The sequence below is a fragment of the Acanthochromis polyacanthus genome, chromosome 14 (genome assembly GCF_021347895.1).
Source record: "Acanthochromis polyacanthus isolate Apoly-LR-REF ecotype Palm Island chromosome 14, KAUST_Apoly_ChrSc, whole genome shotgun sequence".
NCBI lineage: Eukaryota > Metazoa > Chordata > Actinopteri > Pomacentridae > Acanthochromis > Acanthochromis polyacanthus.
In genome coordinates, this window is record NC_067126.1 from 19000266 (window position 1) to 19025786 (window position 25521).

General features: G+C 39.2%; 2 protein-coding genes across 3 annotated transcripts; one reads left to right on the forward strand and one right to left on the reverse strand.

Moving 5' to 3' along the window:
* Position 1: 1 nt before the first annotated feature.
* On the reverse strand, positions 2-16222 carry usp37 (ubiquitin specific peptidase 37). 2 transcript variants are annotated; one of them, XM_022221503.2, is made up of 24 exons: positions 16044-16222; positions 14326-14550; positions 12050-12200; positions 10982-11070; positions 10761-10876; positions 10564-10641; positions 10208-10296; positions 9931-10024; positions 9649-9804; positions 9427-9558; positions 9048-9171; positions 8338-8591; positions 8092-8209; positions 7852-7931; positions 7453-7617; positions 7185-7238; positions 6818-6962; positions 6523-6742; positions 5603-5769; positions 5280-5340; positions 4775-4890; positions 4198-4267; positions 3288-3426; positions 2-1663 (listed from the first exon to the last, which is right to left on the reverse strand). In XM_022221503.2, exons 2-24 carry the CDS (start codon positions 14497-14499, stop codon positions 1576-1578), a joined length of 2880 nt encoding a protein of 959 aa, XP_022077195.1. In that variant the 5' UTR covers positions 14500-14550; positions 16044-16222; the 3' UTR covers positions 2-1575. The 2 variants fall into 2 exon arrangements, with proteins under 2 accessions (XP_022077195.1, XP_022077193.1); XM_022221501.2 differs by having other exon boundaries at positions 6818-6965.
* A 44-nt stretch (positions 16223-16266) lies between these two features.
* On the forward strand, positions 16267-22589 carry LOC110971171 (CCR4-NOT transcription complex subunit 9). Its single transcript, XM_022221504.2, has 8 exons — positions 16267-16640; positions 17159-17344; positions 17479-17594; positions 17832-17941; positions 18033-18142; positions 18432-18530; positions 18618-18709; positions 21683-22589. The coding sequence occupies exons 1-8, from the start codon at positions 16623-16625 to the stop codon at positions 21849-21851; spliced, it is 900 nt and encodes a 299-aa protein (XP_022077196.1). The 5' UTR covers positions 16267-16622; the 3' UTR covers positions 21852-22589.
* The last annotated feature ends 2932 nt before the right edge of the window (positions 22590-25521 follow it).

Here is a 25521-nt window from a genome sequence, read left to right on the forward strand (position 1 = left end):
GTTTACTTTCATTGCAATATTTTATTAAAATCTGCTTTAGGAAGAGTCGGTTGTGTATGAAGGGTAGAAAAAGCTGTTCATTCTCACTTCAAATACATTTCACCCTCTTTACACTGCATTTGGGACAGGATGTAGAGGAAAGCGCAGCGTTCCAGAAATGTAAATTAGACGCGGACATGAAGATGAAGAACAAATTTGTAAGTAACGTTTGTCTGCCATAACTGACAGGCCACGGTGCAACAGTATACTGTACTTCCAGGTCAGCTAATAACAGTGCACACTTGCTAAAAACCAAACTATACAGGCCTGGCTCATAGGTCATATTTGGTCTACACTGATATAACTATTTTTATTTAATCCTATATTAAGCAAGTTTAACAAAATAATTTGACATCACATGTTAATGCTGCACGTGTCACCAAAGTGTGATTTCATTTTTACAGTGGTTACCAAAAAAAAAGTTATGCAACCAGTGAAATAAATGAAACTAGTACAGGAATAACAGTATACTCCCACAGATTCCATTCAATAAGCAAACATGCCTGACAAGAACTAGCTGAACTGGGTTAGGAGAGGTCTAAGGTGTTAAATACTGTATACTGGCCCAAAAGATGGCGAAATAAAAGACATTATACTATAGCTAGCTTCCCTGGTGATGTAGTAGTAATGAATTCTACTCGCTGTGGCTCATTAAGATAGATCAACCCAATGCTGCAATAAATAGAAAAATCTGTTGGCTTTTATATAGGAAAATCTGACTTACACATTGTTTATGTTTGACAAACATTCAGAAACAACAAGGTTGTGCGACTGTCAAAGTAAAGCTTGTATACATATTTATAAAAGTTTTATTGGGAGGCACAAGGTCAGAACTTCAAAAGAATAAAGTGGGTTCCACTAAAAAAAGCTCAGTAACGGATTTTTTCTTTCACGCCTCTAAAATATGGAGAAAACCACACACACACAAATTAAGTTGCAAGTCAAGCAAAAAAAGCAACCAGGAAAACTTCCACACTCTGACAGAAAGCGGATTTGAATTGGCCAGTCTGTGCTATAACATAAATATTGCACCAAATGTACCCGCTAAATACAACAACCCTCTAACTCTATAATAGCTTATAGTCCAACATAGAATATGTCTCATTTATATGGGAAATAAAGGGTCTGCAGTCATACAATCCATAAAGCACCAGTGGCATCTGGTGTTTGATAGTTTTTAAGTGAAAGTCTTTTTAACGAAGAGTGTAAAAACAAAGAAAAAAAACTTTACAAAAAAGTCGATAAAATCATAACAAAGAAAAACTCCAGCCTCAAAAACATTGAGGCAAAATTTGATCCACTGAACATTTTAACTGCATTTCTGGTATCTTAAAGAGTCTTGACAGTTTACTTCCTGTATTGGCATTAACAGATGTTAATTTAGCCTGGCATTTAGCGATTTGTAGAGGAAAAGAAGTGCCTGAAGACCGAAAAGGACGGCAATCAGTAGTACTGAAGGTTGTTCACAGGACAGCTTCATCTGCCAGGGATCAGCTGTGGATGAAGACTGTGCAAGGCTGTCCGCACATGTAGAGCTCAGAGGGGCTGCAGGACATTCCTCCCTGCCTCGGCAGTGCTGCTGGCTCCAGATCTCTCCATCTCAGACGACTGCTCAAACACATCTCTGAGGACACACAGGAAAAGAATGCATCAAAGGGTGTCTTACAGCCAGTTCAGGTTGTGGTCTTTATCAAGAGTACACACAATGAGAACGAAACTTAGTCAATTATGCAATGTTTGTTGTTCAAAAGTTGTGAGTCACCAAATGACACATTACTTTTGCATTGTTTAAGTGCTCACTTCTTTCAGGTAGTTGAAAATGGCAAATAGAATCCAGCAGTTTCATTATGCGTACATACTGGAGCTGCATAATGTACCGTTTCAGCATCGACATTACAATGCACGCATGTCAAATAGTCACAATGCATGAGGCAAATAAGCTCAGATCATGCCACAACTTTTTCTGCTGTTTGATACAAAAAGAAAAACAATTCTTATGATCCAAGACAAATGTAAAAAAAAAAAAACTTTCACTTTTAGGTTGATAATCAATATTGACATTTTGTTATTCTGCCATTAAAAAACAGCCCATATAGAAAAAAACAACACTTGGTCTGATATTAGAACATCTTATTTCAGTCTTTTCAAAGTAGTTTTGGTCTCACACCTGTCTGAGCTGCTGCACTGTGGTAACTGAGTGGAGAATACAGGCTTCTCTGTGAGCAGCTGTCCATGTAGCTTCTCCTGTAGCCTGCAGGTGACGCCTTTCAGCAGCATCAGTAAATTATAGTGTCTATTGATAAGATATTCAACAAGTGATGTGTTTCAGGAACACTTATTACTCCACCAAGGAATGCAGCAGAGAAAAAGTGTTCCTAAAACATTATGGAACATTAGACAAAAACGGATTTGGATGAAATTTTCAGGGAAAGTCAGAAATGACACAAGGACCAAGTGATTAGATTTTTGCAGTGATGCAACTTATGGTCTGGATCCACAGATTTGTTAAAGATGTGGGTATTGCGAGATAGCAGCATGATTGCAAGTGAACACTACCTCAGCTGCCTGCTGACGATCACATGATTTCCATCCTGCTACAAACTGACCGCTGTGGACTTAACGGGACTTGTCCGGAAATGACTGACTAGGCAGCGTTGACAGTCTGCCTAGCACTCTGAGTACTTTTTTAGTACTAAGCTTAATTGCTGGAGGTGAAGAGGAACCTCATTTTAGATTGTACTTTGATGTAGATTTGTATATTACCAGTGATTGGTGTGTTTAACTGTGAAAATGAACTAAAAACGTTTTGTCTCCAAAACTGATGAATAATTCTGATAAATACGTGTATTATGATCTCACGACTGATCAAAATGATGATGACTAACATTGTGGCCATAATCATGCAGCTCTAGCTACCCTGCTAGCAGTGTCTTACACTTGTTGCCACTACACTAATTTTACTTAAAAGGTAAAAAACAAAAAAAACAAAACAAAGGTCTTCATAGTATAATATAATACTTCAGATTTTGAAAAATTATGCACTTACACTCTCACACGAAATCACTTAATTATTTCAGTCACCTGTTAAAAATTCCTGTATTATTTGTGTTTAAAACAGATCTACACCACTTTTCTTTCAAATACTGTGCAGCCCAAATACACAATGTAGGCTACACAGAGGAGAGACGCTAGCTGTTTCAATGCGATTGAAACAGCTAGTGTTTCATGTGATTCTCCTGCTAACTCACTTGTGCATGTAGAAGAAGATGTATCCACTGCGGTCACGGTCTCGCTGCACGGCCGCTTCCTGTGTGCGTGAAACGTCCAGGTCATTGTAGGTCAGCCAGGACTGTTTCTTCATGTCGTACACGTCACTGATATAATGGCCTGGGGTAGGACAACAAAGTTTATGTGTGGACAGTCGAACAACAACATCGAGCAACCATGATCACTCTAAGTCAACAAAAGTGACTCCTCCATAATTTAAATCAGCCTGTTTGGGATCCTTTTTCCATCTGCCAGACGGTCTGAAATGCACCATGCAGTGAAACAAAACCGCACATATCCATTCTCCATGTGTGTACTCAGAAGCTCCATGTACTAATGTCCACAGCACTAGCTTGCATCACGTTCTGCTGCCATTCTAGCTGGTGTGTGTGACTCCAGGTCTTTTCTCCAGCCAGCTCTCTTTACACACTGGCTCTAATTTGGCTGAATCAGCTCATCTCAAATTCACTTCTGAAACAATAGACACACAACTCACTTAAAATGAATTTTCATTTGACTTAATCTTAACACATAAACAGCTAAATTAGTTTCTAATGTTTGTAGTAACAGATCAGTGTTGCATTTTCATCACAGTTCATAAACACTGCCTTGTTCCAAAGTCATTACTAAGCTACAGATAAGATCGTTGGTTTTTTTTATGATCATTACATCCTTCTGACAAAAATTACCCAAAATACAGGTTATTTGACAGAATCTGTGCTGTGACTTTAGCTATACTGACATTCTTGTTTGCAGGCAAATGTCCACTTCGGAACAGTGAGCAAATCACTTAATTTTGTAATGGTTTTAAAAAAAACATCGGTTACAGTGAAACAACTCCTATGCAGTACTTCACAGGACAGTTCATGTACATTAGGACAGAATGCTCACCAGAAGAGGAGCTGCTCCCGATGTGACTGACAACACTGATGAGTCTAAAAGAGTTGGCCAAGTCTCCGCTCTGTGGATTAGAGAGGATATTAGCAGGTAACAGCAAGTGAAAGCAACTTAGTGTAGCCAAGCTACCTACAAATGTCTTCGTACATAGACTTATTCCTTGTCAAAAAAGTGCTATATATCTGCTGGAATGTTAATAATTCATCCAATAAAATATAATGAGTCAAGAGCATATTATCAGACAATGGAAGTTGCTGCAACTACCTCCACAGTGGCTGCTGATGTTGCCTGAGCAGCAGAAACAGTCACTGTCAATTGTTCAAATTCATTTTTTTTTGTCACTTTTGAAAATGTCAAGAATACTGTACATTAGTACCGTCATAAAAAATTGAAATTTTGAGTCAGAATACTTCTTGTTTAGATATATTAAGTATTTTCACTTCAGTACTTCACTTGAATGTAAGTAACTAGTATTTTAATCATCAAACAAATAAAATAATTCATTAGCAGCTTATGTGACTAATGTTTAAATCACAAGGCACATATTGTGTGGCAGTAGGATGTTGAGTACCTCAGCGTTTCTCTTGAGATTTTCAGTCTCTGCTTCAGTGTACTCCATGTCAAGCACATCCTCATTGCCAGAATCGTCGTCAGAACACAGCAGCTCAGGCAGGGAGCTGTTAAACTCTGTTGGGTGAGAAGGCTTATCGATACTGCACTTTCACAGCAGAGTGTCTGATTAAGCCGTCTCACTATGTGCTCTAAACACAGACATTTATGATAAAAAAACTGAAGTCTCGTCTATTGTCTTTTTTTTGTGTAAAAAGAAAAACTATAATTATAATGACACAAACCTGCAGCAACTTTGTGAGAAGACATCTCTAAATATACTGATTTTATCCTCACTAACTGCCTCCCCAACCATTTAAAATGCCCTCACTTTCATTATCCAATACCAGTTGTGTCCAACATGCTGCAGAACAAATTGCTCAAACATTTATTTCCTTTAAGTGTCAGGGGCCCCCTCAAGTTACACTTCACCAGCTGCTCAACATACAAAGATTCTCATTTTATACCTTGCAAGCTGAGCTCAGTTGCCCTCTTCAGATCATCATCTTCTCTCATCTCTTGGGCCTCCTGAGGTAAGGAAAAGGGATTGCATCATTAAGATTTAGTTTAAGAAAAAACACAGCATTTCACTGAGCTCTGTGGGGTACTGAATGCTTTTTTGGAACTAAATGCTTCAGTGAGGTCGATGACATTTTGAACATTATACAGAGCTCAGACTGAATGCTTTACAGTCTTCATTAGAATAGAGAAAAAGTACAATTTTAATCAGATTTTTCACTATGCATGGTTGACATAGAGAATTGTTTCATTGTTAAAGCAGATTATTTACATGCTCTTGGAGACTCTGGGCGAGAGCCTGCTGTAGCTCCTGTTCTTCCCTCTCCTGATCCAGACTGTACTGCTGGACCCAGTCCAGCTCTCCTTGCTGCTGCACACCCTCTGGAGTCTGGTTCTCCTTGTTTTCATCCATGGTCAAGTCCAGGGAGTCCAGCACATCTACACAAAATCACCACATAGGTTGGCAGTGCGTTAAGTAAAGAAAATGTCTGCCTGAAATATGGTGGGGTTTAGGAGGAGATCAGAGGGAAGGGAGGGCCACAAAACACAAAGAATTAATCAAAAATGAACAAGCCTCTTACCACGTCAGACTGACAAAAATAATGGATGTTATCATTTTGAAATGTAAATCTTCAAGTTAACTTAAAAGGTCCAAATGGCAAAAACATACATTATGGAGTCACCTTTTCCTTAGTCATAAACTGCAGTCTGGTGACTGTATTCAAGCACAACGTTCAAAGCCATTAGGAACATTCACTAAAACTATTTTTCAAACTTTTCCATGCTCATCCTCTGTTGATCTCTAAACAGCATATGCAGCTTAATGTGCTGACTGCTGTCAAACAAGTGCCGCATTTGTTCAAAAGACTGTGACAAAAACAAGTTTCAGGTACATCACTGAGTTGACACTAGTAACTTTGTTAATATAATATTCTCATGACATTATGTCCATCATCTAAACTTCCATTGGACGTATATTTGATATTACTTGAATTTTAACTGGGTTAAGACTATTGATATTTTAAATACCCAAATGTAGAAAGTTATGTTGATTTTAAGTAATAAATACTTGCAAGACACTCACTGATGCAGAACAGGTCCTTCAATTTTTTTCATGCTATGCTCATTCAATCCCGACCCCCTGCAGAAACCCCATCTATGAAATGTCTTAACCTCATGATGCTGAAATACCTGCAGACTGTTTGCCATCCGTTTCAAGCAGATCTGAGTGATAGGCAAGGTCACGGGCATCTGTGTCCCCAAATCCTGTGTCGGGACTGCTGGTTGGCTCGTCTTCCAGGGAAGATGGTGCTGAGAGCCCAGCCTCTTGACGACTCATCTCCAGCACAGCAGCCAGCATTTCATCATCATTTATGCCACCAAAGTCTGCTGAATCTATCGTGGCTCCCCTCTGAAAACATAACTGTGTTACAACAGCAACAAAGAAGGAGGCCGAATCATGAATGAAAGGTTTAGAAGTAAATACCTCTTCCGGGCGGTCATCGTCTTCAGGCAGACAGGTGCTGAGGCGACGCTTACGACTTGCGTTCACCTTTCTGTTAGGCTCCTCCTCACAGTCCGAGTCCACGAGGATCGAGGCACAGCTGGAGTTGGCTACTTTGCCTCCCATCCTTCTACACACAGTCACATGTTCAGTGATTCAATTTACAAGTCAAAAGTAGAAAGCCTATGAACTTTTTTTTTTTAATCAAAGAGGGTGAATCAAGAACAAACAGCAGCAACTTCAAAGTTCACTTTAGAAAACCTCAGATTTGCCTAATGTAAATTAAATATAGGGTTTGCTTTCTTCATTTGACATTATTTGAAATTCTTGTAGAGCGAGCAGGACTCACCGGAGAGGAGCTGAGGAGGAGTTGACTGACTGTGACGTTTTAAGTGCTCTGGATCTTTAAGAAAGACAACGAAAACCTTTAGAACACCAGTTATTTGCTGCTAATTCATTCACAATCTCTCCATCAGCTGAGCTGTACTTTCAGGTCATTTGCAAAGCTTTACCTAAAGCCTAAGGAATAACCCAATGGAGCAGAGGAAGTTACACAAAGAGAAATGCTTAAAGCTATCTTTCACAAATATTCAAAAGACAAATTGTTGATGTCTTACACAGAGGCTTGGGAACTCCAGCCAAGACTGATGGGGGGTCTTGTAGATTCAGTACAGTGGGACAGCAGGGTCAGGTATCGAGGGATCACCACCTGCTGGCCCAGCTTGCTGTTCAGGGACAGCTGGGCGTTAAAGCTGTAGCGTTTCAGGTGCAGGATGAGCACTCTGAGAAGAAAAGATAGACCACAAATAAAAATGGATTAATTTCTTTAATTTTTCATTTTACTAGTTGTTACTAAATGTTTACAGGGATTGGCTACGATTCAAACGGCTAAGCTGCATATGAAATGAAATGTAAAATGCATTTTGGTTTTGCTTAACTTAAATCTGTTGAACATCTAGTGTAAGTATTAGTGCTGTTGTGCATGTAGTTCATGTTAATAGTCTGTGTGTCGATACCTGGGTAGTTTGCTGAATTTATGCGTAACTGTTGCTGCTTTGCCATTGCACTTTTCACACGAGTACTCAATCTCCTCCATCTGCAAAAGAAAAACTCAACTAATTACATATTCAAATACATCCAGCAGATGTCTGATTTCCTCGTTTCATGCAGGGATAATATTTTACCAATCCAAGATAAATTCCCCATAGATGTTCATCAGATTTAAACTAAAAATAACAGCAATGGGAAAGACTCACCCTAAAGAAGAGATCCAGAGAATCCTGGATCGAGCGAAGTGGGAGGGTTTTCTTTCTGCGTGGTAAGTCGATGGACAAGTCATTAAACTGCTCTCGCTTGGTCACCACCTCCCCACAGCTGCAACACAATACAAAGGCATCACAGACATTTGGTCTTCTCCAGAGCCACCAGCAGGTTGGACATAAATATTACAAGGACACGTTGCAAAAATAAATTCAGATAATCAAGCTGGAGACAGGCCTCACCCTTTGCAGGTGATGGTGTGTTGCACCTCAAATTCCATGTTAACTGCTACAGGACAGGTGTAGATGCGGGAGGTGTCCACATCTTCTCCAGGCTCTGTCTTGACTGCCGATGACATGGTTGTTGTGTCCTGACCGTTATCACTCACCACAGAAGACGATGAGGAGGCAGCAGCATCGTTTGTCCAGCTCTTGTTCATTTTTTCTACATCGTCCTTCAGCTGGTCCAAACACTGACTCAAAAATTCATGAGCATCCTGATGAAAAAAGCAACATGTATTAACTTGGAGAAACATACAGAATAATGACTAAGAAAATAACTATTGATTGAAAAATGATTTTGATTTGAAACACTTTTTTTTCTGCCCATGAGTGACAATAAATGCTCTACTAAGGTAAACCTCCAGAAATACAATAAAATATTTGTAAAAAATTCACACTTAAGATGTTTAGACTCGTTTCTGTATAAAATCTCTTGGAAGCACCTGATCTGTCCCAAATTTATTTTGCAGCTCAACACTGACCCTAAATACACATCCACAGTCAAAACAAACTAAATTCAGGAACAATAAGAAGCCCTGCAACAGAGGGCACCAACCTTAGAGTTAAATTCAAGACATTAAAAATAAATTTTGTTGCTCGTGAACGTAATTTTCTTAAGTCTCCGCTTCCCACAACTACTTTGAACTGTTGATTTGACATAGAGATCTTACATTCTGCATGTTTCCTGAGAAACGTTCAGCCGTGGAGGAGATGGCACTCTTCACTTTCCTCAAGAGGTCCTTTTTTGTCTCTGGACAGCCCACATCCTTCTTGACCATAAGATGAGCAAAACGCCTGCACAGGGTGAAGATACAAACAGAATAAAACTTTTCAAAAAAAACTTTAAAAGTTTAAAATCTCCTCTTACCAATAAGTATCCCAATATTGCTACATGCACTGCTGAGTATGTGTTTTAAAAAAACATCAGGATCAGTCTATGAAGGATCAGTCTGTGTCATTTCACATTATCTGAATCTATTTACCAGAATCATGTGTCCCTTCAGTCTGCCTCTATTCACATAAGCTAAATAAATGAGCTTAATGGAGTACCTGAGCAATGCGTTGATGGGCACTTTCTTCCAAGGGATGCTCTGCCTCAGCATGTCACTGGAGAAGGAGGGGAGGCTGAAGAGGGACTGCAGGATGGCATTCATGTAGCAAGTGTTGCCCAAATTGGAAAATCTGAAATATTGAAAAAATAAATGACATAAGGTTTTCAGTCCAATCCATTATCTCATCACAGTTAGTGGGCCTAATCCTGCTTAGTCTTACCCTTGGAGTGGAGGCTGAGGCTGTGACAGGGTAGAGGGCCTCTGCTTGTTCCAGCCACCATAATCCAGAGAGGGTCGTACCTTCTTGAAGGGAGTGGAGTGGTTGGGGAGCATGAGGCTTCTCTTGGCTGCTGTGGTCTGCACAGTACTGGATGGCCTGAGGGGATTAAAAAGATCATACAGGTGTGAATCACTGGCTGACCAACAATTTGCTCATCACTTTATCTTCCCTGAAGTTTTAGTTTGAATTTTTTCATTTTAGTGGACCTCCACAGAAACTCACCTGTCCAGAAAAGAGTGGCTCTGGCTGTAGTCTTTAGTCATGGATCGGCTTCCATAGAATGATGATGGCTGAAGGGGAGCTGAACCCAGTGGAGCTACAGGGAAAGGGACAAAAGTGTGATGAAGTATAAGAAACAAGCTTCAGGTCACATAGTTAAAGATAACGCTCTAAAACCCCAGAGATTAAGGAGACACATTTAACACAAGAAATGAAAGCCACACTCAGCAGTATTTTACAGAGGGGGCTTTCTTATTAAGTTGGAAACAAATAAGTATACCTGAGCTCCTGTTCTCCTCTGCCTGCTTCAGCTTGTCTTTGCAGCTCAGTAGAAACTTCCTGGATGGATCTGAAGTGGCCTTGTTGTTGCTGAAATAACAAGACACAACAAACAAGATAAACTCTTAGTGTGCACATGCTCCACAATCTAGTTTTCCATTTTTTCAGAAACAGCAGTTAAACATGTAAACGACAGCAGTTATTCTTCTGTATTTTCAATCTTGCAACAAGATCAGCAGAAAAACATACCAAAAACCAAATCAATAGTTTGACAAAAGCCTGCAGAATTCAGGTCAGTCTCTGTGTACTAAAAAAAACACTATAGTTCAGTCTGGACAGTGAGGAGCAATGCTTTACCTTGAGGAGTCATTTTCCTTGGGGTAGTCCTCAGTGAGGTCACTTTCAGAATTAAGGAGCCTCTTTCTTTTCTCACTCCTAAAAGAACAGAAACACAGAATAATTCACAAGCTAAACATGGCTGAAGTAACCATTCCAAGTTCAAATGTATTGTATGTACCTAACATAGTAAAAAGCTATCCAAATTTCTATCGTACCGGTTTTCAGACAGTCCGGTGCGGGTGGGAGTGGAAGCTGCTCTACTCGGGCTGCCCAGAGGCTTCCGTGGCGTTGTGTCCTCTCGGCCCTCTGCACTCTGCCGTCGTGGTGTTGTCTGAAACATGTTAGAAGTGTCAAAATTTAAGTCAGATGTAAGCATATGTAAGCATATCACTATATATTTTCAAGCAAAAAATTGTTGTTTTATATTGTTGCTCACCTGTCTTTCACCGGAGGGGTTTGCTTCATTTTTCGCAGAGCGGTTAGTAAGAACGCTGAAATTTGCACTTCCATGGGATGATTTTAAAACTGCAAAATGAAGAATGAATAAAGGAGAGAAAAAGGAATGTGAATGGCATTATTATTTGAACAACACAGTCAGGGCGTTAAATGCCTGACTCAAAAACTATATCCGTGTGGTATTCCTTTAGCTAGCACAGCTTGCAACTACTGGCAAATGTTCTTCTCCTTTCAGTGCAAACGCTAGTTAATTGTAGCATTTGTCAAAACAAAAACAAGAATGTAAACCATTATATTATTATTTTTTTCCAGTACAACATTGCTGCACTGAGCAATGACTAACACATGATGTGTAGAAAAATGCTTTTAAAAAAATCCTCATGCCGTTACTTTTAATTAGAAGAAAAAGTCCCTGACTACACAGGACTAACAAAGATTTGTCCCAAGAGCCTCTTGAAATGCCGTAGCCATTTCAACAGAGGACAGTATGTAATGAGAAATAATAAAATTGAATTGAATGCAGCATGATGAAAATTTCTCGTAACACATTTTAATCGGGTTATTCTTCAAGCAAAATCCACAAACATTTTGTATTCGAATGGAACAGAAAATCACAACAAGGGTCAAACATCAAAACATGTGGCAGTGGCTGAAAAGTGCTGTCTGTCCTGCTGTCATCTGTGGCATCTTCTTCAAACATAAAGCTCATATATACACCCCCTGTCAAAAGTTTTAGGATGCTTTCTCATTCATTTGAATGAGAAAGCGTTTGGCAGGGGGTGTATATATGCTCTGATGATTTCTGTCCTCAAATGGTAAAAAAATATATATATCATACATGTGCCGAAATTTTGTATAACTTGAGAAATGACTCTCAAGCTGCGACTAAAAAATTGTGAATATACTTAAGACAACCAGTGTACAACCCAATTAATGATTATCAGAAAAAAAATAGTGTTTGGCTTTGAATTTTTTACATTTATCATGCTGTGAAGTACCCAAAAGAAAAAGCTTTGTAATTTACAAAAATGAGCCTTCATGTAGTTACCCGGCTTTCCCTGCTTCAGCCTTTCCAGGTAATCTTTAGTCTTCTGAACCAAAGATGTGGGCATCTTATCCAAGGTGATGATGCTGCCGTCCTTCAAAGTCAGTATGATCCGATTCAGATTCTGAGTAACATGCTTCACGTTCTGGTTCAGCTAAAGGAAGAAAATATTACAAGGTAATCTGTTAATTTTGTGATTGCATTTTTTTTTTTAAATTTACTTCACACCTTCATACAGTGGATTCAAAAGTATTGAGACCCCTTCAATTTTTGTTTGGCTGTTGTCAGAATGCCCACAGAAACACAAGAAACCACTACCAGAGAAAAATAATCTACCTCCCCACTGTCCATTCACTGACTCAGTATGACACTGAAGCTTTTATTATTGCCAATATGTCAAAAATAATCAACTTGTTAAAACCCTTAGAGTACTTCTATATGGGTTTAGCTATATTAGAATTTCTACTAAAGTTTGGTGATCACACTTGAAGCAGCTGTCTGTTTAACTTACAGGACTTGCATCTTCGTAGTGGATGAGTGAGTGAGTGATATTTTTTTTGTTTGCATGTCATGTACTGACAAATACAAGCACCTATCCATGTGTGCAAGTGATGGAAAACACGTTTTTAGGGCTAGATTTAGAATTACTGGTTATATTAGGCCATTACTAACAAAAAGAAAAGTTTAGTAAGTGTGACTGCTTAATTACAATATTAGATTTACAAAATATCTTGAATAATATAATGAAGTACTTCTCTGAAAGTCAGTTTTCAAGTCAGCAGGCGTGTTTGATTCTTTTGAAAAGGAGCACCGCTGTAAAATAATGGAGGGAACACACATGACAATTACAGTATAAACAATATTTACAATGTGTGCAGCACAATAGGACGGAATCTGGATGGATGACTGACTTGACTGCTGACAGCCAAGAGACAAATAGACTGTGCTGTGCTGAATGATTCTTATCAATCACTACTAGTCATTCTCATTTGTATATTAAACATAGTTAATTTTTGTCATTAAATCATTTATGGGAAAGAGGCAGAAAAACACTTGACCTGGATGCAGAGCAAAGCTTGCGGTGTGCCATGAGTGAATATAATTTCTAATCTAATACATTCATGGTTTCAGTGCAAATCCAGAGCTCACTGATCACACAATGTGCCCAGTCTGTCTCACTGGACACAGACTGTGGGTGTGAACCTGTGGCTGCATATTTAACCTGGCATTCACCTTCCTTTCCGGTATCTTCATATTACCGTTATAAAAATACACTTTTCTATCGGAAACAACAACATCCCGACAGCACCCTTCTGGGCACTTTTGCAGCACCCTGGGGCTTAGCATCACCCAAGATGATTTTGATTAGCTTAAAGAAACGCAAAACAAGAGTGTTTTTTCTTCTATAGCAGAATGAAGATGCATGCAACCACACCATTCTTCACTGTTGAACAGTAGAGAGGAGAAAGGTCAGACTGTACAAAACTACAATGTGACATGTCTCAAAATTTTGTTGCTCCATTTCACTGCATGACATGCAACAAATTTGCAAGACTGCAGAGACAACAGCTGTTATCACAATGTAATAGGGCATTTCATCAACCTCCTCATGTAGAAATTCCAGTATGTGTTCCAGTCAATTGGTTCTATACCAATGTGACACTTTACAACCACTTACATGGCTTCTCTTTGCAGGTAAACAATTTTAATGCATGTCACTGTTGTGTTTGTTTGTTTTACTACAGTGTTGCACAAGGTGTTTGGAAGATCCTGAGAGTTGCCTAGCAAGACAGTTTGACTAAGACCATTAGACGTTCAGTGTGCTGTCCTCTGTTTGTAACTCAGTTTATAATTAGTACTCCTCTCTGACTGTCAGGACAGTGAAAGAATTGAAAATTTGAACATTTTGAATCATTTCAACTCATTATTTCTTAATGGCATTTCAGTCCATAAACCTTCATTGGGTGAAATTTTTAAGTGCAAAGTATCTAATCTTTCTGGCACACTCCTAACTTAAATTTAAAACTGGCATCTCCTATATACACACACCAGTGTTACTGAGCAAGGTGCTGACCTGACCATCAGGAGGAAACCAATAATAATGTTTCACCTAAGGACACTTCTACATGTTGGCTGAGTAACCAATCCCATGATTAATAGGCAAAACTCTCTTACTCTGGAGCCAGCTGACTCAGATTAAACTGTAGTAAATCAACAAGTAATATCTTTGTCACACCTATTATTGATTATTTCCAAATAAAAAAAAATGGTAAAAATACCTGGAAAGTTCTGGAAGGTCCACCACAGTTGAATCTTAGACAGAGGCTGACTTTATTGTCCTTCTCCAAAATTTCAAAAGTTCCCTCCTTCCATCTGGTGGTGCCCAGCTCTATGCTGTTGAAGCGGATCTTAACAGCGCCACCACTGGAGAGTTTGGGCACTATGGTTGCCATGGCTTACTATCCTGCTGGTGCACTTGAGAAGCTGGGATTTGTGACCAAATCCTGAATATGAGAAATTAAATCAACCACATCAGTGTCACTGTAGCAATGTTAAGTTCCCACAGAGTGAAAGCAGTATTCATTAACTATATCATTATGCCCGAAAACATTGTGCACAACCTAAAATCATCAAATACCACATTGTGAGAAGGTCATGTATGAATTGTGATAAGTGTCATTTCAAAACAATTAACATTTAAGTAGGTTAAAGAGTTCAATGACAAAGTTCTGTGAAAAGGCTAGCTAGAATATTGCTGTTTATCAAAACACAGAAAGATTGTAACTTGCTAATGACATCCCAAAAAGTGGTTATTTGGAAAAATGACTGTGTTTTATTTGTTAAAGCTGGATTACTCTGGCTGTACAGGTATAGAGCTGCCTCCATCTGGATCAAAATGTGCAAACACACACAGTTTCATGTCCTTGGTCTTAGCAAAAATATTTGTGAGACTTTGTTTCTTTCTCTGAATAATTGTGACCTACTAAGCATTTACTGGTTACGGTATCATCATGTGTGGCATTTAGGGTGATTATAGCCAACATCATAGTATTGTTTCTGATGTTTAGGATATGTTTGTTTGGCATGTCAAACATCAATATTTAGACTGTAATTATCATGATTTACAAATCACCATTTCATGATATAAAACACTGAATATGATATATTCTGTAATTATGGGCTTTAAGATATTTAAAATCCAACTCTCGAAAAATCACTGAATGGGTTGTAATCTGGAGCGCAGATAAGACAGCTGAAGGATAATTACACCCGGGGATGGATCCCGTGGATCACTTTTTGGCATAAAAGCTGTAACAGGGCTACCGCATACAATTTAAAAGTTTACGTTTCTCAGCTCATGAAACCCAATAGCACAACTAGAGAGCCTACGTTCACAAAAGATTTACAAGGTCCCAAAAGTCACAACAAACTTCAGGTCAAGCAAAACCAACCTACCATTGGTTAGCACCACAGCTAACAACAGGTTAACGGCTCATTATAATACATACAATGTCGTCGCAGAACAAATTTGACAAACATGACTAGGTGTTTTACGAGGTGGAGTAACTCACACCGCGTATATTAGGTGGCTAGCAGTTCCAGTAACAGCCATTGTAGCCTGTGTTTGCACTGGCCATCACACGAGCCCAATTGCCAAACTGAATCGCGACAGCAAAGATGAGCGAAGGTGCACAAACACATAGCAACCAGCGTTTTGTGGCTTCCAGCAGAAGTAAAGTCATTTTGACAAGACAGTCACAAAAATAAAAATATGAAAGTTAGGGGAAGAGCTAGCCATGATAACATCAGGCAAGCCGAATGTCTGTGATGCAGGTAATGTCGTCTCCTCATTTACAGACGCTGAATGGATGGAGGAGGCCGACATTAGCAATTCGGCTAGCAGGCTAGCGGGAGCTAGCTAACTGGCTAATTTGCCTGATTGTAATTTGGTGATGAAAACAGTGTCATCCTTTGACTACAGCGGGCAGCTCTTTACCTGTCGATGATATGGGCTCGTCCTCAAACTTCTAAAACACAGTATCGTTTTTGTAGATCCTCCGAGGGCAGAAAGTTTGTTTTGCCGGCATTCACCTGCTCTCTGGTGTGTACGTTGTTGACAGTAGACCCGCACACGACGCCTCGCAACGCTGCGCGATGATGGCGGGAATGTGAAAATTTACAACGGAAATGATACCCGAGAGTACGCCCCTTCCTCCTCTCGCGATATGTACTAATTTGTATGTAGGTAGCCTCGTTTGCTCAACAAAAACGAGCTACAAGATTTTGTTATCTCCTGAATAGCGTTCAGTTTTGACACCTGCAACTATTAACGTTCTATAATTCTGCTATCTTAACGACGTATTGTGTATCTTGCTTGAAGTTATGTTGGTGCACACGTGTTCTGGTTTACATTTGTCGATACAATTCGCAGCTAGCTAGTGCTAGCTTTCAGCACCGTGCTGTGGTTACGTTAAGGTAGTAGTATTACAGCCATATTATTGTAGATATTTCAGCACACTTCAGTTGATACAATTAGTTTATAACAACACTTCGGCATCACCGAGAGCTACGGAGAATGCTGGCGACGGGAGCGGTGAGTATCTAACATCAGCGGACTGTATGCTGCCGTTAACAACAGTCTGTACTTTGGATTTCCCCTCTTAAGTAGCTTTTGTTTAACATACATCCAACATTGCCGCACAGAATCATACTCATTCAGTAATATTTTCTTTAAAACTATGCTTTTCATGAAACACCATTCAATCGAATCGAAATATTCTAGCTACATGGCATATAGATACGTCACTTTAATCATTCCCCCCTAAATTAAGCCTGAGGTGTATGGCTTTATTCGAATTTTCAGGATCTCCACCACACAATTTACACTGAAGAACTTCTCTCAAGAAATGGATTTGACACTGATGTAATTCTTTAATGTTAATTGCTGCATGTGAGGCCAGACTTTGGTTATGTTTAGTAGTGACCTCATACGATGATAAGCTTCACTGTTACAGAAAACAAGGGTCTTATTTGCCTACCATCATATTCGGTATGCGAGATGCGTTGGGATGCTGTTAGTGAATTCATTGTTATTTTCCTTTACTTCATCAGGCTGTAACTAACGTGACAGCCCTGGCCCAGGTAGACCGGGAGAAGATCTACCAATGGATCAATGAGTTATCCAGCCCAGAGACCAGAGAAAATGCCTTGTTGGAGCTTAGCAAGAAACGTGAATCTGTGCCAGACCTGGCACCAATGCTCTGGCATTCCTGTGGCACTATTGCGGCTCTGTTGCAGGTATGAACTGCATGGTTTACTTCTATCTGTAGCACATAGCATGCCTTTTTTGTTGTCTGTTTGAGTTGAATGATTAAGTTAATTATTTATAACTTTATCTGATTTCTTTCATCAATGTGTGTTTGTCTTTTTAGGAAATTGTCAACATCTATCCATCTATAAACCCACCTACGCTCACAGCTCACCAGTCTAACAGAGTGTGCAATGCCCTTGCACTTCTACAGTGTGTTGCCTCACACCCAGAGACACGGTAATGTGATGTCCACTATGAATGAAAACTGCAAAGGTTTTCAGCAACTGACTTTTTTTTTTTACAGTAAGTGATGACAGTCTACCGCAGCTTCAACTCAGGGTTTTAAACTTTAATTGTTGTTTTTAAAATCATGAAGGCATGAAGATAATGTTGGTTCATATGTTTGATATTTACTATGTTATGTAAGTTTGATCACATTGATTAAAGCGCTTTTAATTCTTCACTCCCCACCAGGTCGGCTTTTCTTGCAGCTCACATCCCTCTTTTCCTTTATCCTTTCCTACACACTGTGAGCAAAACAAGACCGTTTGAGTACCTGCGACTTACCAGCCTTGGAGTCATAGGTAAACTTTCCTTCTCTTAATTTTTTCTGCAGAGTGTCTTCATCCTTGGAAATTGACATGCAGGTATTGGAATCTCTTGTTTTTATTGTAGGTGCTTTGGTCAAAACAGATGAACAAGAAGTGATTAATTTCCTTCTGACCACTGAAATTATCCCGCTGTGTCTCCGCATTATGGAATCGGGGAGTGAACTCTCCAAGACGGTACTTAACTGCTGCATTTTCTTTTTAGGCTGTCAAATAGACCCCTGATGTAAAATACTTACTGATGTTTAAATAGCTGAAAATATACCTGCAAAAAAAATCTCTCTAACATTTCCTTTCGAAAGATCAGGTCCCATATCACTGACTTCTTCTGACATGCGTATTTGAGATTCATGAGCATATTTGGTTGTGTATTGCATGTTAAACTGTATCTTTTTCTTTACTCTTTATTGGAAAAATAATTGAAGGTATGTATGTCTCACCATTCTCCCTTTCATTTTATTGTCAGGTTGCTACTTTCATACTGCAGAAGATACTGCTGGATGACACAGGACTGGCCTATATATGTCAGACTTATGAACGTTTCTCTCATGTGGCCATGATTCTTGTAAGTGCTTGTTAAGAAATGGCTGAATATGATTAGCATGCTTCTCGTCACCGTGACGCTTCAATAGTTTTGTCATTCTTTTTGCAGGGCAAAATGGTGCTGCAGCTTTCCAAAGAACCATCAGCTCGTCTGCTGAAGCACGTTGTCCGCTGCTACCTTCGCCTCTCCGATAATCTCAGGTACAGTCGTGTTCTGCAGCTACAGTAGTCTGTGTGTGGTACAACTGGAACTAACAAATACTTTTTAATATGTTGTTGTTGCTGTTTTTTTTTTTTTAATAATCAGTTTTGATCTGCAATTTGTCAGAAAATGATGAAAACTGTTAGTCAGTGTTTGCCAAAGCCTAAGATGACGACCTTATTACTCTTGTTTTGTCCACAACAAAGATATCTGTTTACTGTCATAGAGGAGGAATGAAATCAGAAGATTCACACATTACTTTTTCTTTCCTTTGAAACATACTTACGCAAGTTAATCAGTTGTCAGAATAATTGACAATGAATTAATTGGTTCAAACCTAATCGATCAATCGCTTTCTGCTCTATTAGGTGGTCACATTTTAACTCTTGATTCAGTGGCTCTAGAACCATTCCGGTCTGATACAATAAAGGCCACGCATCAAACACGTGTCTTTTAACATTTGTTTGCTCTTCAGTCAGCCGACACCATGAAAACTATGAAAATAAATGACATACAAGCATTTCAGAAACACTCAAAATTTCACAAACAAGTCTCTAGTTAGACGAGATCTAAAAAGTCTTTCAAGCTTTCAAGCTAGTTATCTGTTGTTAGATGGGTCCCACATGCCAGCTTGTGACAACACTGTATTACAGCATCCATACAACGCACTTCAACAAATGATGGCAGCAAATATGAAACCGAATAAATGTGTAAGGCACAGTTACCGTGTTCGCCTCTCAGACTATGCAGAATAGTGAGGTTTTTAAGCCATGTCTTTTCCTCTCTGGCAATGTTGGCATTTTCTGCTGCAGCCGTATTGCATCTGACCCACAATCCCACATGTGTGACTTGTTTCACATTACATCAAATGAACATTCTAAAACAGCATTAGATTTTAAGCCAAACATCTGTTTTTGAAGGTGTACATTTACCTTTCTTCACATCTTATTTATTGTGCTTCCAATTAGTTTTAATAATTATAAATTCAAACATTTCTGAAATGACGACAAACAAAACAACTAACTTGAAACCAGAAATTCCAAAATGACTGTTTTTTGGACAGTTAAAGGCTCAACTCCCTGTAGAATTTGATCCTCAGCTTCTGCCAGTAGGAGGAGCCATGACATAAATACAGTTCAGTTTAATGACTTGTCAGCTTGTGGTGAGAACATAATGAATGCTTCCTAATTAAAACAATCAGAAGATGAATTTAGCCCATTTTACTTATGCCTTCCCAGTGGAGCTCTAAATATTTGGTAGTTAACAGATGTTAGAGTAGATTTATTTTCAGTCTCTAAATCAAGAGCTATTTCCCCCTTTTGCCTGCTTTTAGAACTGAGAAAGCAGCTTTAAAGTACTGGTTGAAGCCCTGGTGACTTAAGATGGGCAAAGTCAGGGAAAATTACAGAATAAAAAAGATATTAGAACATTTCTGTGAAATCAAACATAAGCCTTCAGGGGGAAATGTCACCTCAGCAGTTGACATCGATTTTTCAATCGCCTCGTACATTTGCTTTTGGTTCATCAGAGCATCTCATTGTAGGGCCAGAAAAAATAAATTCTTTCAGCCCTGCCCCTTTGACTGCTCCTCAGAGATGTGTTGTGATGAAATCTGTCGTGGTACTCGGAGCACGAGCATTTGCTAAACACTTTCCAGCCGGAAATTTACTTTTTATTGACACTTACCAAAGTAGTTTATCAACCTGATACTTAAGACATTAGATACATTAAAGACAGCATATAAATGATGCATGTAGCAGAAGAGAGTTTGTGTCTGAAGTGAAGATTGAATAACTATGAAGGTATTTCAGGTGCAAAATGTTTGAGCACCTGTAACACTGAATTTGTAGTTGTGTACATTGAATTGGTATGTGTATCAGCAAATCTGATTTCCCACACTCTATGAGTTGTGTACTTGTAAAATAATTTCTTGTATGTGTCGATTTTTTTCTTCCCACAAATACAACACAAAAATACACATTCACAAAATCGTAATTACAGGTGCACAAATCACATTTACAGGTGCACAAATCACATTTACAGGTGCACAAATCACATTTACAGGTGCACAAATCCTTCTTTACAAGTCACATATTTCAACACTGACACGCTCACATTTTGCACCTATTGTTGCAGCACACTAAGTGCAAAACATACTTGTGCACCTGTATTGTAAGAAGTGAAGTTGAGGTGAGAATTTGAATATGTGCAAATCTGAATGTGAACTTGTGCAATAAGTATGTGAAATAATTTACCATGAAAATAGCTGTGTCCTCTAACACACAAACACAAATTGCTACTTACAACCACTCAAATCCTTCCCACGAGTCACACATTCTCTGTTTTCTACAGGTGCAAATCCGAAATGTACAGGTGCAAATCAGAAATCGTACTTCCGGTCCCGCTGAGATATTTGGTGCAAAACTACAAAATGATCCGATCTGTGTATAAATTCTATGCTCTGAGATTGACAGACTTTTCGACCAGTCAGGGAGACGCTTTGCCCGCCCAGCCAATCAGAGGTTTTTATTCCGTCTGAGGTCGCTTTACTTGATTTGTGCACCTGTAAATGTGATTTGTGCACCTGTAATTACGATTTTGTGAATGTGTATTTTTGTGTTGTATTTGTGGGAAGAAAAAAATCGACACATACAAGAAATTATTTTACAAGTACACAACTCATAGAGTGTGGGAAATCAGATTTGCTGATACACATACCAATTCAATGTACACAACTACAAATTCAGTGTTACAGGTGCTCAAACATTTTGCACCTGAAATACCTTCATAAATAACCCTCCCTAAATAACAGCCTTGATGGAAAGAATACCCTCTTTGCTGTCACAGTTGACCCTGTGTATGTATGTAACCTGATATACAAAGTACAGAGCCAGACCATAAAAAATTTTGTATTTCTTTGCAAAATGTCATTATCGTACACTGGTTTGTGACATGTAGCATTCCTTCCTCAGAGCCAGAGAGGCGCTGCGTCAGTGTCTCCCAGACCAGCTGAAGGACAGCACCTTTGCACAGGTACTGAAGGACGACACCACCACCAAGCGCTGGCTGGCACAGCTGGTGAAGAACCTGCAGGAGGGCCAAGTCACCGATGCTAGAGGCATTCCACTGGCTCCCCAGTGATGGGCTGTGAATTTAAGTGGGCACGAATGGACTCACTGTCGAGAATTTGATTTTTTTTGTTGTTGTCTTTTTTTGCCAAATGCGGTGCTAAGACTGTTTGCAGAGTAAAGGACATAAAAGAGAAAAATATTTTTGCTTTTCTCAATTTCCACTTTCTGGTCATGAGGCCACCTTCACAACTGAAGACATTTTCTTAAGAGGCCACAGATAGTAGATCTTAAAAGCTGACACTGATGTTTGAGAATAATTTTAAATCCAATAATGATGTATTGGCTGATATTTGCTTTTGACATCAACTTTTTTGACGAGAAACCTGATTGATAAAGAAGATGTTTAGTTTTGACATTTTTTTTGGTTGACCAATAGACCTTAACTATCAAAACAATAGTATTTTTTGAACAGCAAGCTTCATATCAAAGTAACAGCTATAAGTAGAGAAGTATGCATTAAACTTGCGATAAGAAACAATGGCCAAATGTACATTAAAATGCAGCCTATGAAATAATTATTGTTGCCGTAGTCACAAAGCAATTTCTATCTGAATGTCAGCGTAGGTCACTTATGAAATAGAATAGGCCAGATCGGTCAAACAGTTGTTAATATCAACCCTTTCAAAATATCAGCCGATGCTCCTCTCTTCCCGTTTATCACTGTAAGTTTCTGTAACATTCCACGTCAAATAGGAACAGTTATTTCTTGCATTTTACATTTCAAATAACACTTGGATCTTCTATATGACTGCTTGTGTCTGTTTTTTGTTTTGAAATCTGTTTACTGATACGATATGCAACAGTTTAGTAAGACAACAAATTTATCCAGGGTTTTGTGACTTTAAACTCAGCTGGGCTTGGTGGGAAGAGGAACAGCTTTCAGTTACATTCACTGGAAAACTAGTGTAACTGATTTTGAATGCCATTTTTCCTATTATCTTGTGAGACTCGCTGCAGGGATTGTTAAACAGTGTATCATTTCAAGTTTTCTGCAAGCCCTGTTTTTTGGATGTAAAAACTGGGATTTTACAAGATTTTTCAAAGTGAAATGTTCCAGTGGTTTACACTATTACACACGTGGACAAAATTGTTGGTACCCCTCAGTTAAAGAAGGAAAAACCCACAATTCTCACTGAAATCACTTGAAAGTCACAAAAGTAACAATAAATAAAAATTTATTGAAAATTAAATAATCAAAATCAGCCATCACTTTTGAATTGTTGATTAACATAATTATTTTAAAAAACAAACTAATGAAATAGGGCTGGACAAAAATGATGGTACCCATAACTTAATATTTTGTTGCACAACCTTTTGAGGCAATCACTGCAATTAAACGATTTCTGTATTTGTCAATGAGCGTTCTGCAGCTGTCAACAGGTATTTTGGCCCACTCCTCATGAGCAAACAGCTCCAGTTGTCTCAGGTTTGATGGGTGTCTTCTCCAAATGGCATGTTTCAGCTCCTTCCACATATGTTCAATGGGATTCAGATCTGGGCTCATAGAAGGCCACTTTAGAATAGTCCAACGCTTTTCTCTCAGCCATTCTTGGGTGTTTTTGGCTGTGTGTTTTGGATCGTTGTCCTGTTGGAAGACCCATGACCTGCGACTGAGACCAAGCTTTCTGACACTAGGCAGCACATTTCTCTCCAGAATGCCTTGATAGTCTTCAGATTTCATCGTACCTTGCACACTTTCAAGACACCCTGTGCCAGATGCAGCAAAGCAGCCCCAAAACATGACTGAGCCTCCTCCATGTTTCACCGTAGGGACAGTGTTCTTTTCTTCGTATGCTTGGTTTTTGAGTCTATGAACATAGAGTTGATGTGCCTTACCAAAAAGCTCCAGTTTGGTCTCATCTGTCCAAAGGACATTCTCCCAGAAGCTTTGTGGCTTGTCAACATGCATTTTTGCAAATTCCAGTCTGGCTTTTTTATGAGTTTTTTCAGCAGTGGTGTCCTCCTTGGTCGTCTCCCATGAAGTCCACTTTGGCTCAAACAACGACGAATGGTGCGATCTGACACTGATGTACCTTGGCCTTGGAGTTCACCTTTAATTTCTTTGGAGGTTGCTCTGGGCTCTTTGGATACAATTCCAACGATCCGTCTCTTCAATTTGTCATCAATTTTCCTCTTGCGGCCACGTCCAGGGAGGTTGGCTACTGTCCCGTGGGTCTTGAACTTCTGAATAATATGAGCCACTGTTGTCACAGGAACTTCAAGCTGTTTAGAGATGGTCTTATAGCCTTTACCTTTAAGATGTTTGTCTATAATTTTTTTTCGGATGTCCTGGGACAATTCTCTCCTTCGCTTTCTGTTGTCCATGTTCAGTGTGGTACACACCTTTTCACCAAACAGCAGGGTGACTACTTGTCTCCCTTTAAATAGGCAGACTGACTGATTATGAGTTTGGAAACACCTGTGATGTCAATTAAATGACACACCTGAGTTAATCATGTCACTCTGGTCAAATAGTTTTCAATCTTTTATAGAGGTACCATCATTTTTGTCCAGGCCTGTTTCATTAGTTTGTTTTTTTAAATAATTATGTTAATCAACAATTCAAAAGTAATGGCTGTTTTTGATTATTTAATTTTCAATAAATTTTTATTTATTGTTACTTTTGTGAGTTTCAAGTGATTTCAGTGAGAATTGTGGGTTTTTCCTTCTTTAACTGAGGGGTACCAATAATTTTGTCCACGTGTGTAAGTTATGGAATGTTGCTTCAGTGTGTTAAAGTGATGGTGTTCAAGTCATTTCGACATGGGTCATTTTCTATCAGTGTTCCTCAGTGCCGGACAGAACCACAGTATACATGTGATATTTGTCATTCACACAAGATTAGGCCATACACAAAATTATGTATAATTTACATTAATGCAGGGCTTAAAGTTTTCCGGCGCATGGAAGTGTACCATTTAAAAAATTTCATCCATCTCCGTCCTGAAGGCTCCAAGCATGTGCGTCATTGTGCATTCAGTTGCTCCGCTTTAATCAAACTCCAAATCCTACATTAAAAAAATATACACCTTCTGTCCAGGCATGCGACTTTCTGATAGAACTTTTATCCAATTACAGTTTTCTAACTGCCAGTGCGCATCGACTGCTGGGCGCACGATATGCTGCGCCCTCTTGGTTCGGCATCGTCAGTGCTGCTGAGCCACTGATAAGAAATAACAGTATCCCACAAACCAAATCCAAATTTCCAATATTTGTTGGTGTTTTTTGTAATTATATTTAAAGGGAATTACTGGAAACACATTGATATATATTGCATATTATTTATTTTATTTCTGCTTGGACTGTATACCCATTCCACATGTGTCCCAGCCCTGTGGCTGCCTGGTCTCTCCAGAGCGCACGGAGCTCCAATCTGTGAGTGGTGCGGTGAAGAATCGAGCAGCTGATCACTGGTCAATAGCGGTGGAGCTTGTGTTTAGCCCAAAGACGCAGATACTAAAGTTTGCTCAGACTTTGTGTGACAGAGGAGAGAGGATGTGTCTCTGCTGATTAACAAAGAGAGCAGCCGCTGCTGATCCCTGAGCCGCGGTGTGTTGACTCGCCCCATTGGCGTGAGTGCGTCAGTGGAGAACTGCAGGAATACAAGCCCCACAGTCCCCATAGTTTCGCCACAAAATAAAAACAAACGGGCTTAGGTATTGAATTAAAAAAAAGTAACA